The 14318-nt window shown below is 49.1% G+C and overlaps 1 protein-coding gene across 1 annotated transcript in view; it reads right to left on the bottom strand.

Moving 5' to 3' along the window:
• Positions 1-14318, bottom strand: part of LOC147108601 (uncharacterized) — a 159957-nt gene that overhangs the window by 119207 nt on the left and 26432 nt on the right. Inside the window, exon 5 of the mRNA XM_086005284.1 lies at positions 14051-14208. Coding sequence (XP_085861410.1) covers positions 14051-14208 — 158 coding nt within the window. The remainder of the gene's footprint in view (positions 1-14050; positions 14209-14318) is intronic.

The raw sequence follows: 14318 nt of genomic DNA, 5'->3' as shown, positions 1-14318 counted from the left end.
CCTACCTGCGGCCGGGGTGATGCTATTTAAAGGCGAGGTGCCGGGCGGCCATTTTTGTTGCTGGCCGCCTGCCAGCACCTGCCTCCACTGCCGTCCCCGGTCTCCTGACCCGCCCGCCCCCCTCCCCCCATGGAGTGCCGGCTGCGCTCTGTGAGCCTGGCGCTTCTCTTGAGTGCCGTGCTCTTTTGCCGGCACTCCGATCCCCGGTGGCCCAGCTGGGTCCCAGGTCACGCTGCGCAAGGCCCCTCCCCTTTAAGAAGGGGAGGAAGGGCTGCAATACCACGCCACGTAGAGCCACGATATTCCCTCGCAGCACCCCAAGAGGGAGGCAGGGCGCTTCCAGTAGTGCCCCGCTTCTCTCTCGGGACGCTACCACTCAATTTCAGCCACGGGGCGCTTATTTTTTCGGGGCGCTACCGGCGAAGATAGCACCTCAAAGGGGGCGCGGCTCAATTTTTCCCCCATGGTTTTTTTCTTAAATGCTGTGTAAGTACACAGTATATTTAAAGTTAAAATGCTCACAAGCCTACTGCAGCAACACCTGGACTGTATTTTTGTGTCTTCTTTCCTGTTAATTCAAAATCTTAACTTCAATGAGTAACATTACTAACAAAATTGCCGGAACAACTGGCTTTGTAATGTTTGATTTCTAAGAATGGGGTTCTGCTAACAGGTTGTTAGTTAGAGATGGACAAGTATTTCTCCTGTTTTTTGTAAAAAGAATTTAATTCCCCAGAGCAGTCAGTATTTCGTCTGCATCTACATTCAGCCAACATGTCAAGAATGCATTCAATTTACAAGTCACTAGGAAATAGCATACACTGCATAAACTAACCATCAGAAAGATCACAAAAGAAATAATAATTAATATTAAAAACATTATCTGGACTCAGCATGTAATCAACATCTGAGGTGCATGGAATCCAATTAGTAATGAAGTGACATAGGGGATAACACAACATGGAGAATCTAGTCTGTTCATATTTTTCAGACAAAATGCACTATTTTTAATCATGCTCACTGCACCTGACCAAGTTAGAGTTTTCATCAGTGACGCTTGATGAATTTAGGTCAGAGTTAGGTCTCAATTCTCAATATTAAATACAATACACAAGTATTCACTTTACAACTGTAAACAGTATATTAAGCATCATTTGAAACTGTTAAACTGGTCATGGACAACTTCATATAACGTTATTAATCACACGTTAGAATGGCTCATACATAATAAATTGCAAATATATCACCGAGGGCAACATGTTAATGCTAAATGATTTTCTGGAATAAATAGAACAGATGATGTGTGTTCTTTTGCATTATAGAGTAACACTGAATGGGACTGTTGCTTACAGGCAGCAGTTTAGACATTAAAATTCTATTTAACCCTTTCCCGGATAATTAGCATTCCATACAGTATTAACTGAGATGTCTGTCTGCACTCGTATCTTCAGTTTAAGTTGAGGGGAATAACAATTCTTCAGAATTTTGCAAATAAAATTCAGTTGTAGGAACGGAGGTTCCTATCAAAAAGACTGAGTTCGACTCAGGTAATTAAATTAATGAACTTTAATGAAATCAAACGAGTTTAAACTGGAAACTGCTAGAACACATCAATAACAGATCTACTCTCCTTGAGGGCTCCACGAGGACTGATCCTCTGATCAGGAGAGTGACGTCATGACGTCATCACGTTCTTCCCGCCATTGGGGCATCATGTGCTGTAAAGGTAACTAGGCATTGTACAGTCAAACAGTGTAATTAAAAAGGTACAGGCACAGACAGTAACTACATTGCTGTTAATAGAATTATGTACAACTGCTCCAAGTCCTTTGGTGGCTCCGCCACATGCGCCCCCCAGAATTGTCTTTAACAGAAAAGGTGAGGCGAGGAGGAGGCCTGATGAGCCTGTCCAATCGACTTCGATAGCCTGGTAGAGGAAATTGACGACCGGTGGACGAGTTGGCAGTCGGTGGCGGCTGAGCAGGCACAGCGAGCGCAGTCGGGTTGTCAGGTGGCTTTGGTTGATCAGATGCGGCGGCAATGGGCGGTCGGCCACGTTTGAGCGGTTGCGCGACTACGACAGGGTGGTCGAGGTCCAGGTGAGCCGGCTTCAAGCGGTCCACCGAGATGTGATCCGGTTTCCCTCCGACGTCGACCAAAAAGGATTTGTCTCCCGGTTTGATGACGCGGAAAGGACCAGTGTAAGGGGGCTTGAGCGGATCCCGGTGAGCGTCGTGTCAGATGAAGACATACTCCGCAGTCTTCAGTCCCGGTGGCACGTAGGAGGTCTGCAAACCGTGATTGGACGTAGGTATCGGGGCAAAGCATCTGGCCGCTTCTTGGTGGCGAACGAGTTGCCGGGAGGCGGACCATGGCTCTGTGGAAAAAGGGAGGCAATCTCCTGGTACACGGAGCGGCTGGCCAGAGACGAGTTCAGCCGAAGACAATTGTAGATCATCTTTGGGCGCCGTACGGAGACGCAACAGGACCCATGGGAGTCTGTCCACCCTTCCTGCGCCTTGAAGACTGGCCCGAAGAGAGGCTTTAAACGACTTGTGGAACCGCTCGCAAAGGCCGTTTGCCTGCGGATGATAGGCGGTGGTGCGATGAAGTTTGGTACTGAGCCCCTGAGCCACAGCGTTCCAAAGACCCGAGGAAAATTGTGGCCCGCAGTCCGAGATGTCTGCCGGTACCCCGAAACGGGCGACCCAACAGGAGATGAAAGCTCTAGCGACGTCTGCCGACGTGGTGGAAACCAAAGGAATTGCCTCTGGCCACCTAGTGGTGCGGTCCACTATGGTAAGGAGATGAGTATAACCCTGAGAAGGCAGAAGCGGCCCCACGAGGTCCACATGCACGTGGTTGAAACGACGCTCTGGAACAGTGAACGCAGCCACTGGAGCCTTGACATGATGCTGGACTTTGGCTGTCTGGCATACGACGCAGGTATTAGCCCAGTCACGGAGGTCGATGTGCATACCTTTCCAGACGAACTTGGCTGAGATAAGCCGTTGCGAAGCCTTCATCCCTGGGTGTGACAATCTGTGTATGGCATCAAAAACCCTTCGGCGCCATGCAACTGGCACTATGGGACGAGGAACTCCCATGGAAACGTCGCAAAGGAGCGTGGCACCTGCGGCCTGGAAGACGACGTCGGTCACTTGGAAGCTAGAGGGAACGGTTCAATATGATTGGACCTCCGAATCCGAAACCTGATCTGCCGCCATGAGGGCGTAGTCGATTCCCACTTGCACCACGTGGACCGTCACACGGGAGAGGCAATCTGCCACCAGGTTGTCCTTACCAGACACACGTTGAATGTCCGTGGTAAATTCGGAAATGAACATCAAGTGACATTGTTGACGAGCGGACCACGGTGCGGTGGTCTTGGCCATGGCGAACGTAAGGGGTTTGTGGTCGACAAAAGCCGTGAAGGGGCGCCCCTCCAATAAAAACCGGAAATGGCGAAGAAAAGGGCCAGTAGTTCCCTATCGAAGGTGCTGTACTTTTTTTCATTTGCTCGCAATTGACGGCTGAAAAACGCCAGTGGTTGCCATGTGCCGTTGACCCACTGTTCTTGCACCGCACCGATGGCGTAGTCTGGCACGTCAGTGGTAAGGGCGATAGTAGCACCTGGAAGTGGGTGCGCCAGCATGGTTGCGTTGGCCAAAGCGTTCTTGGTGTCGCCGAATGCCTGGATCATTTCAGCTGTCCAGCTGATTGGGTCTTTACTGGACTTGCCCTCGAGGGCCCCGAACAAGGGTTGCATGAGTTGAGCCGCCTTGGGGACGAAACGTTGGTAGAAGTTGACCATCCCCAGGAACTCCTGCAAGGCCTTGACTGTCGACGGCTGCAGGAAAGAAGTAACCGCCTCAACCTTCGTCGCCAAAGGGACGGCACCGTCCGATGTTATGCGATGTCCCAGGAAGTCGATTTGTTGCAGGCTGAACTGGCACTTGGCCGGGTTGATGAATAAACCGTGTTGGCTGAGGCGCGTAAAGAGGGAACGCAAATGGGAGATGTGCTCCTTGCTGGCACTGGCGATGAGTATGTCGTCAAGGTAGACGAAAAGGAACCGCAGGTCTCGAAGAACGGAGTCCATTAAACGCTGGAACGCCTGTGCTGCGTTCTTTAAGCCAAATGGCATCCGCAGGAACTCAAAGAGGCCAAAAGGGGTGATGACTGCAGTTTTCGGGACGTCTTGTGTGTGTACTGGAACCTGGTGATATCCACGGACGAGATCGACTTTAGAGAAGATAGTATTTCCCGCCAAGTGGGCCGAGAAGTCCTGGATATGCAGGATCGGGTACCGATCTGGAGTGGTGGCGTCGTTGAGGCGTCGGTAGTCACCGCATGGCTGCCAGCCGCCGCCTGGTTTCGGCACAATGTGGAGAGGCGAAGACCAGGGACTCTTCGATCGCCTAATGATGCTGAGCCGCTCCATTGCGGCGAACTCCGCCTTCGCAGCTGCAAGCTTGCCGGGTTCGAGTCTTCTAACCCGCGCATAAACCGGGGAGCCAGTAGTGGTGATGTGATGTTCAACACCATGTTTCATCGCTGAAGAGGAGAAGGTGGGCCTTGTCAGCTCCGGAAACTCCCCAAGGAGCCGCGTGAAGTCATTTGGAGGAGGGAAAGCACAGGCAATGGAACGTGCCACGGAGGTACCATGGAAGAATGGGATCGAGTGGAAGGTGGCCACGTTGATCAGCCGGCGGTGTCGGACATCGACTAGTAGGCTGTTGGCACACAGAAAATCTGCCCCTAGGATAGGCTGTGAGAGTGTAGCTGTGACGAAATCCCAAAAGAAGCGCTGACCGCCGAAACAGACTTCGACCCGCCACTTTCGGAACGTTCGAATAGCTGCGCCATTAGCCGCTGCGAGGGAAAAACCGAGGTTCCCAGTCTGCGTGTTGAGCTTCGACGCAGGTAGTGTGCTACACTGCGCCCCGTGTCACAAAGGAAACGGCGGCCCGAGAGGGAATCGGTGATTTAGAGGAGTTTCCCCGTAGAACCGACGGCCATCGCCACCGCAGAACGCCCATTAGACTTGGTCATCCGTCGCCAGGGACGCCGCCTGTGCCTTCTTGTTCTTTTTTTTGGCGAAAAACTGCAGGGGGAACGGCAGCATCGTGCTTTCGCACCAAAACGGGTGTGGTAGGAGCACCAGCCCGCTGTAGGAGAAACTGGGACCGCGTCTGTGGGGGGTGGGCGCCTCGTGGCTGCGCAGCACTGCTGGGTAACCGTGAAAATCTTATCGGCTTCGGCCGCGAGCTTGGCGCAGTCAGTAATGTCGGAGCTGGCCAGGGCAGCCTGAACCTGTTCAGGCAGTTGATAGAGGAAAAGCTCCCGGAAGATGAAACATTCCGGTTCAGCCCCCAATAGCGTGAGCATTTGGCTCATGAGCTCGGACGGTTTGGAGTCCCCGAGGCCGGGCAGCGTGATGAGCCGGCGAGCACGCTCCGACTTTGATAGCCCGAAAACCTGAAGCAACCGCGCCTTAATTGCATCATACTTGCTGTCAGTAGGAGGACTACCGAGGAGGCTGATGATCCGTGATGCAGTTGCGCTGTCGAGGGCGGGGACCACGTAATAATAACGGGTCTGATCCGTGTTGATGTTCCGAATGGCGAACTGGGCTTCAGCCTGGATGAACCAGGCGTCCGGTTGTTGCTGCCAGAACTGTGGCAGTTTCAGCATGATGGCGTTCGTGTCCATGTCGAATCGGCCACGAAAATTGTTCGTAGAAGTCGGGGTCACCAATGTAGGAACGGTGGTTCCTATCAAAAAGACTGAGTTCAACTCAGGTAATTAAATTAATGAAATCAAACGAGTTTAAACTGGAAACTGCTAGAACACATCAATAACAGGTCTACTCTCCTTGAGGGCTCCACGAGGACTGATCCCCTGATCAGGAGAGTGACGTCATGACATTCTTCCCGCCATTGGGGCATCACGTGACTAACGGCATGACGTCATCACGTGCTGTAAAGGTAACTAGGCATTGTACAGTCAAACAGTGTAATTAAAGGTACAGGCACAGACAGTAACTACATTGCTGTTAAAGGAATTATGTACAACCGCTCTGAGTCCTTTGGTGGCTCCGCCACACAGTAAAGATTGTAGGAAAACAAAATATATATAATTCAGTAATTAACAGATAAATTCCAGGGAACTTCTAACCACGATCGGATCAGCCTGACCAGAACTGGCTGCTGCAAGAGCTACTCCAGGTATAAACATCACTGTAAGAGCCGCGCCACTACAATCACTTTTGAAGGGGAAATAGTACAGATAAAGGTGCTTCATGTGACCACAATAGAGAATTATTGGTTGTAGCTGGCTAGCAATGAATAATTGCTACATATCTGATTTCTTACAGACCCAGAAGTGTGGGGTTCGAAGTGGAATTATAATCTTCGATAATGAGTTTCAGAAAATTTGAATTTTGCACAGTACATTATTAATTACAGGAAAAAATGCACAAATCATAATATAAAACCCCAAGCAATGCTTATTCTTCATACACAGCACTGTCGATTCCTGATGCACATTGATTTGCCATAGCTTTCTATACAGATTTACCAAAGGCAAGAGTAGACGTGAGGCATGCTGCAATGGAAGACTGATGCTGTTTCCTACTTTGAAGGATAGACTGTTTAAAAGCTTGGGATATATTTGTATTGGTTAGGCTCAGTTAAAAAGATGGATAATTCATGAATAGCATTTGCATCATTAAGAATTGGAGTATGGATGTCATATTAGCTGCTGAGAGGTTGTTTCCCCTGGCTGGAGAGACTATAACTAGGGGTCATAGGACTCGATTTTGCCATTGGGGTCAGGCTGGGGCGTGTCTGGTGGTTTTCGTGTCAGGACCCCAACTCCGATTTGAAGTGGGAAAAAAGTGCGATTTTGCCCTAATTGGGTATTTGATTTCCAGCGTGTGGAAACCGCTGGCCCAATGAGTCTTTTCATACAGAAAATCGCCTCCGATGATGTCATCAATGCTGCTGGATTTAAGGCCTGCAAGCAGCTTTGCTTCTTCTGGAGACTTTAAACTTTATGCACATTGTTGTGATCGCTTCATTCAGCAACTATGTCCAGCCGTAGGCCAAAGTGTGCTCGAAGGTTCGATGAGGCCTCCTCCAAGCTCTGGTGGAGGGAGCAAGATCAAATAAGGAGGTGCTCGTCCCTTCCTCAGGGAGGAAGAAGCCTCCCCAGCAGACTAAAGCTGTGTGAATGCAAGTGGCCCAGGAGGTCAACTCAATCTCTGTATGCCGCAGAACCTGGCTGCAGTGCAGGAAGAGGTTTCATGACCTTCTCCGCACAGGAAAAATTAGTATTCCTTTCCTATCACCCTCAATCTGATCCCCATCACCTCTCCTCACTTTTGCCAACCTCTTCCTCCACATCCCACTTACATCCCTGCACCCTTACCCATTCCCTCTCTCTCTATGGTCACATTCACTTAACTATTCGACCATGCAGCCCTCACACTTCCTATCACTGTGATGCAATGACAACAACTTACAACACACAGGAAGGGCCCTTTGTCTCCTTCTAAGCATCTATGCTATGGATTCTCTACACTCACTCCTTCATTCTCACTCAAACTCCACTTGTGTCCCTCATTGTAGGAAAAAAAAGGCCACAATAAGAGGGAAAGAGTGAGGACAGGAGGAGGGCCACCCTCAGTAGCCCAGCTCACCACCTTGGAGGAGGCAGCCCTGGAAATCGGTGTCGAGGAAGATTCACAAGTGGGGGACGGACAGACGGGCGCATCACAGCAAGCGGAGTGACTGATAATGATTCTGATGCTCTAACAGATTGACTTATGATCAACTGATTCAATGTGCATGTAACCTTGGCCTCACATCTCTAACTCTTTCCTTTACTCCCCCACAGGACCATCAGCAGCCCCCGTCCCCACTGTCCAGGAGGAACAACCTGAGCTTCAAGACTCCTCAGAGGAAGCTGCAACCTCAGAGGGCGCAGCGTCAGCAGAATTCAGCGCACCCAGCACCAGCGCAGACACTCACACCTCGGTGGGACCTTTGCAAGATAGAGTAGTGTTGTCACCTGGTGTATCACAGCTCACAAGTGAGCATCAGCAGATGGTGGAGACAGGATCAGCAGTGGAGGAGTCCATCGTGAACATGAGCAGAGCCTTTGTGGAGGTATTGGCGCATGAACGCATCACCACGGAAAGGATGGCAACCTCCGTGGAAAGGATGGCTACGGTAGAGGAAAGGATGGCTACGGCCATGGAGGAGCTAAGTCGCCAGAGTGTTGAAAACATGGTCATTTTTCAGAATAGACTGGCATCTCTTGAGGAGTGATGATCAGCTATTGAGCATAGAAACCAGACCTTCATGGAAGTCCTCTGGAGTAGGACTTCCAGTGCAGAAACGGGTCCTCATAGCCCCCCTGAAGTGCAGCAAGGCACTGTCAATCCACCTGCTAGCTCTGAAGTGGGGCTGACCCATGAGTGGGATGTTGGTGGCAGACAACAAGGAAATGGGGGCTCCTCTCCAAGCGCTCACACGACCATGCCACTGCATAGCCCTCGGTCAGAGCCTCACCCGAGTCCTCACCCAACTGAGATGGGCATCTCATCCCCTGCACAGCCGCAGGATCAGCAGACTGTTGCCGAGCCCTCACAGGTTCGCAACCCCAGAGGACGACCACCAAAGGTGTCGAAACAGGACCAGCAAGAAAGTGAGCAAGGGGCCTCCACATCTGCTGAAACCACAGGGGAAGCACCACGTAGGAGCATGCGTAAGAGGAAGATAATGCACAAGTAGCCATAATGGTAGTCACTTGGGTGTTCCGTTGTATTGATTTTTGAAATGCCATCTGTTGTGTATGTAATATGTGTGCTACTTTGAACCTATGGACAGGACTGCACTACTTGTAGGGCGTAGTGATACGCAGTACCACTCCTGGCCATAGGGGTATAAATAGTACTGTGGGTACTGATCTCCCCTCAGTTCCCGCCTGTGGGCATGAAGTAAAGACCTACGTGCAGTCCCTACCTCCAACCAGTAAAGACCTGTTTGAGTTATACGGTTAAGTCTTTGTGTTAATTGTTCAATACAATACACATACTTAACACTGGCGACGAGTCGGTTCGAACCCTGCGGCAGTTATTCCACGGCGGCTTCGTCCAAAGACAGGACGTTGAAGAGAGGTTTCAATCCTCAACACCCCACTCAAAACTGAAGGGCAGCAGAAATCCTGACAGCTTCCAGCGACTGGAAGCGACAGGCATTAGGACCCTGAAGCCTCCATAACCTCGTGGGTAAGCCAGAGCCCGGGAGGGAGCGAGCAAGAGCCGCGCGAGCGGGTGAGCCAGAGGCCGCTTCAAGTGCGAGGCGCAGCGCGGGCCAGCGATCGGGACCAAAGATAAGGGCCGCACTCGGACTGAAAGGCGCGGCGGCTGCAGAAGCTCAAGGTGCGAGAGCCGCGGTGCACAGCGCGGGCTATCGATCACACAGAAGACAAGGGCCGAGAGCCGCTTCGGTCGGGAGCCACTTCGCGATCCAGCGATCGCATCCGCTGATAAGGGCCGCACTCGGGCGATCGCGGCGAAGATAAGGGCCGCACTCGGGGGCTGAAGGGAGACGGCGGCTGAAGGGAGACGGCGTCGGGGGACGGGTGAACACCGCCAAGCGCGGGAAAACCGCCATTTTGTGGGCGGAGGACGACGGCAAGAGCGGGAAGCCGCCATCTTTGATAACAAGTAAAGAAAATAAAATCTGAGAAATTGCAAATCTACAATGCCTAAACACGGGAATATTAGCACCTTTGATAGTGACCTCGAAGATTGGGCCATATATGTTGAAAGAGTAAAAAATTATTGTAAGGCCAATAAAATTCGTGACCAAGATAAAGCTCTAACATTATTAAATTTAATGGGTGCGAAGACATACGGGCAATTGAAACACCTGTTATCACCAGATGAACCGGCGGATAAGACGTTCGATGAGATTGTTACTGTCCTGAAAGATCATCTAAACCCCACGCCGCTGATGCTAGCGGAACGATTTAAATTTTATGACAGAAGGCAGCTACAGCATGAAAGCAATGCTGAATATTTGCTGGAATTGCGTAAATTAGCGAAATATTGCCAGTTTGGAACGGGACTGACAGATGCACTACGAGACAAATTTGTGTGTGGTTTATTTAAACAGGATACACAAAAGCGACTGCTCGAGGAGAATGAGCTGACGCTTGAGAAGGCGGTCACTATGGCAGCAGCACACGAAGCCGCAGCGAGAGGCACGGCAGTAATGCAGCTACGGTCAGTGCACACAAATTGGGTGTGAGTTCTGGCAAATGTTATCGTTGTGGAAAGACAACGCATGATCAGAACCAGTGTTGGTTTAAAAACCAAGAATGTAGAACTTGTGGTAGGCTTGGACACATAGCTAGAGTATGCAGGTCAGGGAAGAAGACCAGCAACAAGAAGTCACCGCAAGGAAAATACGCAAAAGTACACAAGGTGGCCGAACAGGAGTCCGATTCAGACGCTAGCAGTAATGAACTGGCTGGCTTAAGCAGTATTGAACTGGCTAGCTTAAGGGTACTCAACGTTGGTAAGGGTGCAGACCTCCAGACAATTTGGGTCACTCTTCAGATAGAAGGAGTCCAAGTAAAACTGGAATTGGACACTGGATCGGCATTGACGGTCATAAATAAGAAAGATTACGGAAAGTTATTCCAACATATTCCCCTACAGGATACGGGGATTATATTGAAAACATACACGGGGCAAAGAGTGTACCCCATCGGGAAAATAGAGGTTGCAGTGGTCCACAAGGGCGAAGACAGTCAAATAATGGACTTATATGTGATATCTGAAGGAGGTTCTCCACTACTAGGACGGGAGTGGATTAGGAAAATGAATATGGACTGGCATTTCCTACAAACAATAACGAGTGAGAACTCGGTGAAGATAGTCGGCCCAGACTCTGGAACGGATGATGGTAAGCCCAACTCAGGTGCAAAAGACAAAGTTTCAGCACAGAATTCCACTGAGCAACAACAACATAGTTTAACTGTGGATTCTGAGTCTGGCAAGTCTACTGATGTGCCCATTTCTGAGGGACACTGGGCTCGAACTCAACTCCATTTCAAACTACAACAGCAATTAGAACAAATGCTTCGCTGTTGTGAGCAAGAGTTGAATGCAACGAAAGAGTTCTTTGATATAGAGTTGGAGAATCTGGAAAGACAACAGAAGCAGCTGATGGAGAAAATGGAGCAGGAGCACACAAAACGTCTGATGTCAGAGGAGTTAACGGTCAGCCAACTCCTGCATATGCTGAAGGACAGGACTCTGAAATGGGAAAAACTTGAACACGAACTTCAATATTCAAACGAAAGGGGTTCGGAGCTCTCAAAGGTTATTGGAAGAGCTGAGGTGGCAACACAGACTGAGATGACTGCAACAGAGCAGCCCTTGGATGCCAAAAGTACGCTGACTCACGTCAACGTAGAACAACAGACCGCTGAAACAGCTGCTCCGGTAGAGGGATTGAATAGTCCGATCAATCAATCTCCAAAAGAAGTTGAAGTAGTAAAATCTCAAATGAGGTCATTAGTAAACGATTTGCTGAAAGCCCAGAAAAAGCTGGATGAAGAGGTACGCATGAAGAAGTCTCTTCAGGAAAGATGTCTGGACTTGGAACAAAAGCTGGCTAACGCCCAGTTGGGTATGGAGGAAATAGAAGACCCTCTCGCTGGCCTAGATCAGGACGACACCGAATATTACTATGTCCTGTCCTGCCCAACTTGTAACTTCGACTCCCACCATACAGAAATCATGGAGGAGCACCGAAAGTCTACGGAACATCGGGAGAAGGTGGCTCTACTACGGATAAAGGAGGAAGAGAAGGAGGAACTGCGCATGCAGTTGGCAGCTGACAGTGGAGCCCAGAGAGTCTCCAAGAAGCAGAAAAGGAAAAGTCGAAACAGAAGATGACCCATCTGAACCATTATTACCTCTACCAGATCACACACGTGGTCCCTCCGAACGGAGCCAATTCAGTTCGGAAGTTCAAACTGTTAAATCCATGGAAGGACTATTGAATGAGTCACTCCAGCAACGTGAACCGACTACACCACAGAGATTGAATCTGTGAACTGTTTTCCGCAGAGACTGAATCTGTGATCTGTTTTGACATGAAGTTATCTATGTATCTATGTTATTCTGTTATGTAAACCTGAAGTTATATATGTATATATGTTATTACGTTATGTTAAATGGGGAGATGACTGTAAAGCTAAGAAGGGAGGAATGTTGTGTATGTAATATGTGTGCTACTTTGAACCTATGGACAGGACTGCACTACTTGTAGGGCGTAGTGATACGCAGTACCACTCCTGGCCATAGGGGTATAAATAGTACTGTGGGTACTGATCTCCCCTCAGTTCCCGCCTGTGGGCATGAAGTAAAGACCTACGTGCAGTCCCTACCTCCAACCAGTAAAGACCTGTTTGAGTTATACGTTTAAGTCTTTGTGTTAATTGTTCAATACAATACACATACTTAACACCATCAGTTGCTTGTTGTGATAAAAAAATTCTGATGGCAAACTGTTGAAGTTGTGGCCTGTGTCATCTCGCAAATGGGACTTCCACATTGAGGGTTTAGAGCGACTTGCAATTGTCAGTATGGTGGTCAGAGTGATAGGAATACGCAGGTTCTTGTCTATTGTCGATGCTCTGGTAAGAAGGTGCGAGGCAAAAGTGTTTGATTGTGCAAGCAAAGCAAATCTGGCCAACATGAGTGCGTCCCTTGCATCCTGGGCAGCAATGTGATCACGCACTGGCGCCTTCGCAGATTCAGGTGGGTGAGCAGCAGCTTGGCGCTCCTGTTGTTGCTGCTGCTGTTGGTGGTGCTGTTGTTCATGGTTCTGTTGCTGCCACGGCTGGTCTGCATCCGAATCTGATGTCCAGGAGGAAAGGAAATAAATGGTTCCCATGCTTCTGGTATATGCCTCAGTTGAGGATGCGTTCAGTCAAGGTGGAGACAGGGGTTTCCCAGGAGGTCACACTGGAGATGGGTGTCAGTCTCCAAACTTCCACAACAATGAGTAGGCCTGCTAAAAGATCCCCCAGACCTGAAACAACAAAGTTCTGCCACCTGCAAATGATCACTGGTCAAAACTCCTTTTTAATGGTGGAGTTGCAACTGTTAGTAAGCAATCCACTTGTGAGGCCGCCAGGATTCACTGGCGTGTTCCAGAGGAGACGTGCAGGATGTGGGAAAAGTGTTAAAATCAGAAAGGCCTCTCAAAATGGGATTATAGAGGCAATTAACTGGTTGTTAAGGGCCTATCCCGTATCTTGGAGGCGGGATGGAAACAGGGTCTGAAACCCCGATTCTGGGAAAATTGCTCGGAGGCAGGCTGGAGGCGGGATTGGAGCCACCCACCATTTTTTACGATTTTAACACCTCACACGCCTCCAATCCTGCTTCCTTGGGCCTGGCAAAATCGAGCCCATAGTCTCAGGATAAGGGGCCGGCCATTTAGGGATGGGCAATAAATGCTGTCCTTGCCAGCGATGCCCACATCCCATAAACTAATTAAAAAATAAAAACTTAGGGTTGAGATGAGGAGAAAATTCTTCACTCTGAAGATTGGGAATCTTTGGAATTCTCTAGCTCAGAAGGCTGTGAATGCTCAGTCATTGAGTATATTCAAGACTGATATCAGTAAATTTTTGGACACTAAGGGAATTAAGGGATATGGGGATATGGCAGGAAAATGGAGTCGAGGTAGAAGATCAGCCATGATCTTATTGAATGGCAGAGCAGGCTCGAGGGGCCGTATGCCCTATTCCTGCTCCTATTCTTTTATCTTCTTGTAAAACACTACATGTAACAGAAAATTACTTCCACTATAACCCACAGAACAAAACAAACCGCCCTGGAAACAATCAGGGAAACATTTAGCTTTTCAAACACTGTATGTGTAAGAATACCAAAAATTGAAGAGACAAACACTTAGAAGGAATAGAATTGATCAAAAAATGCAGTTTGTACCTGTTCCACTTTACTGAAGCAAGGCCTCCTTTCTGCAATTCTAGTTGCCCCTCTTTTATAACCCCAGTATCTTTTTGTGGGGTATAATTGCTACTCTCAGTTGTCTGATGGGTCTCATAAATGCTACTTTGAATGATTTGGTTCAGAAGCTGAATGATCTGTAATCAATGTAAAATAAATGCAAATTAATTCACCACATTAAATGCAATCAAGGCACTGAAGCAAAGACTAGACTATCTGAAAACTTTGTTAAATGACAGATAAGGTT

Source organism: Somniosus microcephalus, chromosome 13, assembly GCF_052327205.1.
Source record: "Somniosus microcephalus isolate GS21.2 chromosome 13, FLI_Smic_1.0, whole genome shotgun sequence".
Taxonomy (NCBI): domain Eukaryota; kingdom Metazoa; phylum Chordata; class Chondrichthyes; order Squaliformes; family Somniosidae; genus Somniosus; species Somniosus microcephalus.
This window is presented reverse-complemented; position numbering and strand designations above follow the sequence as displayed.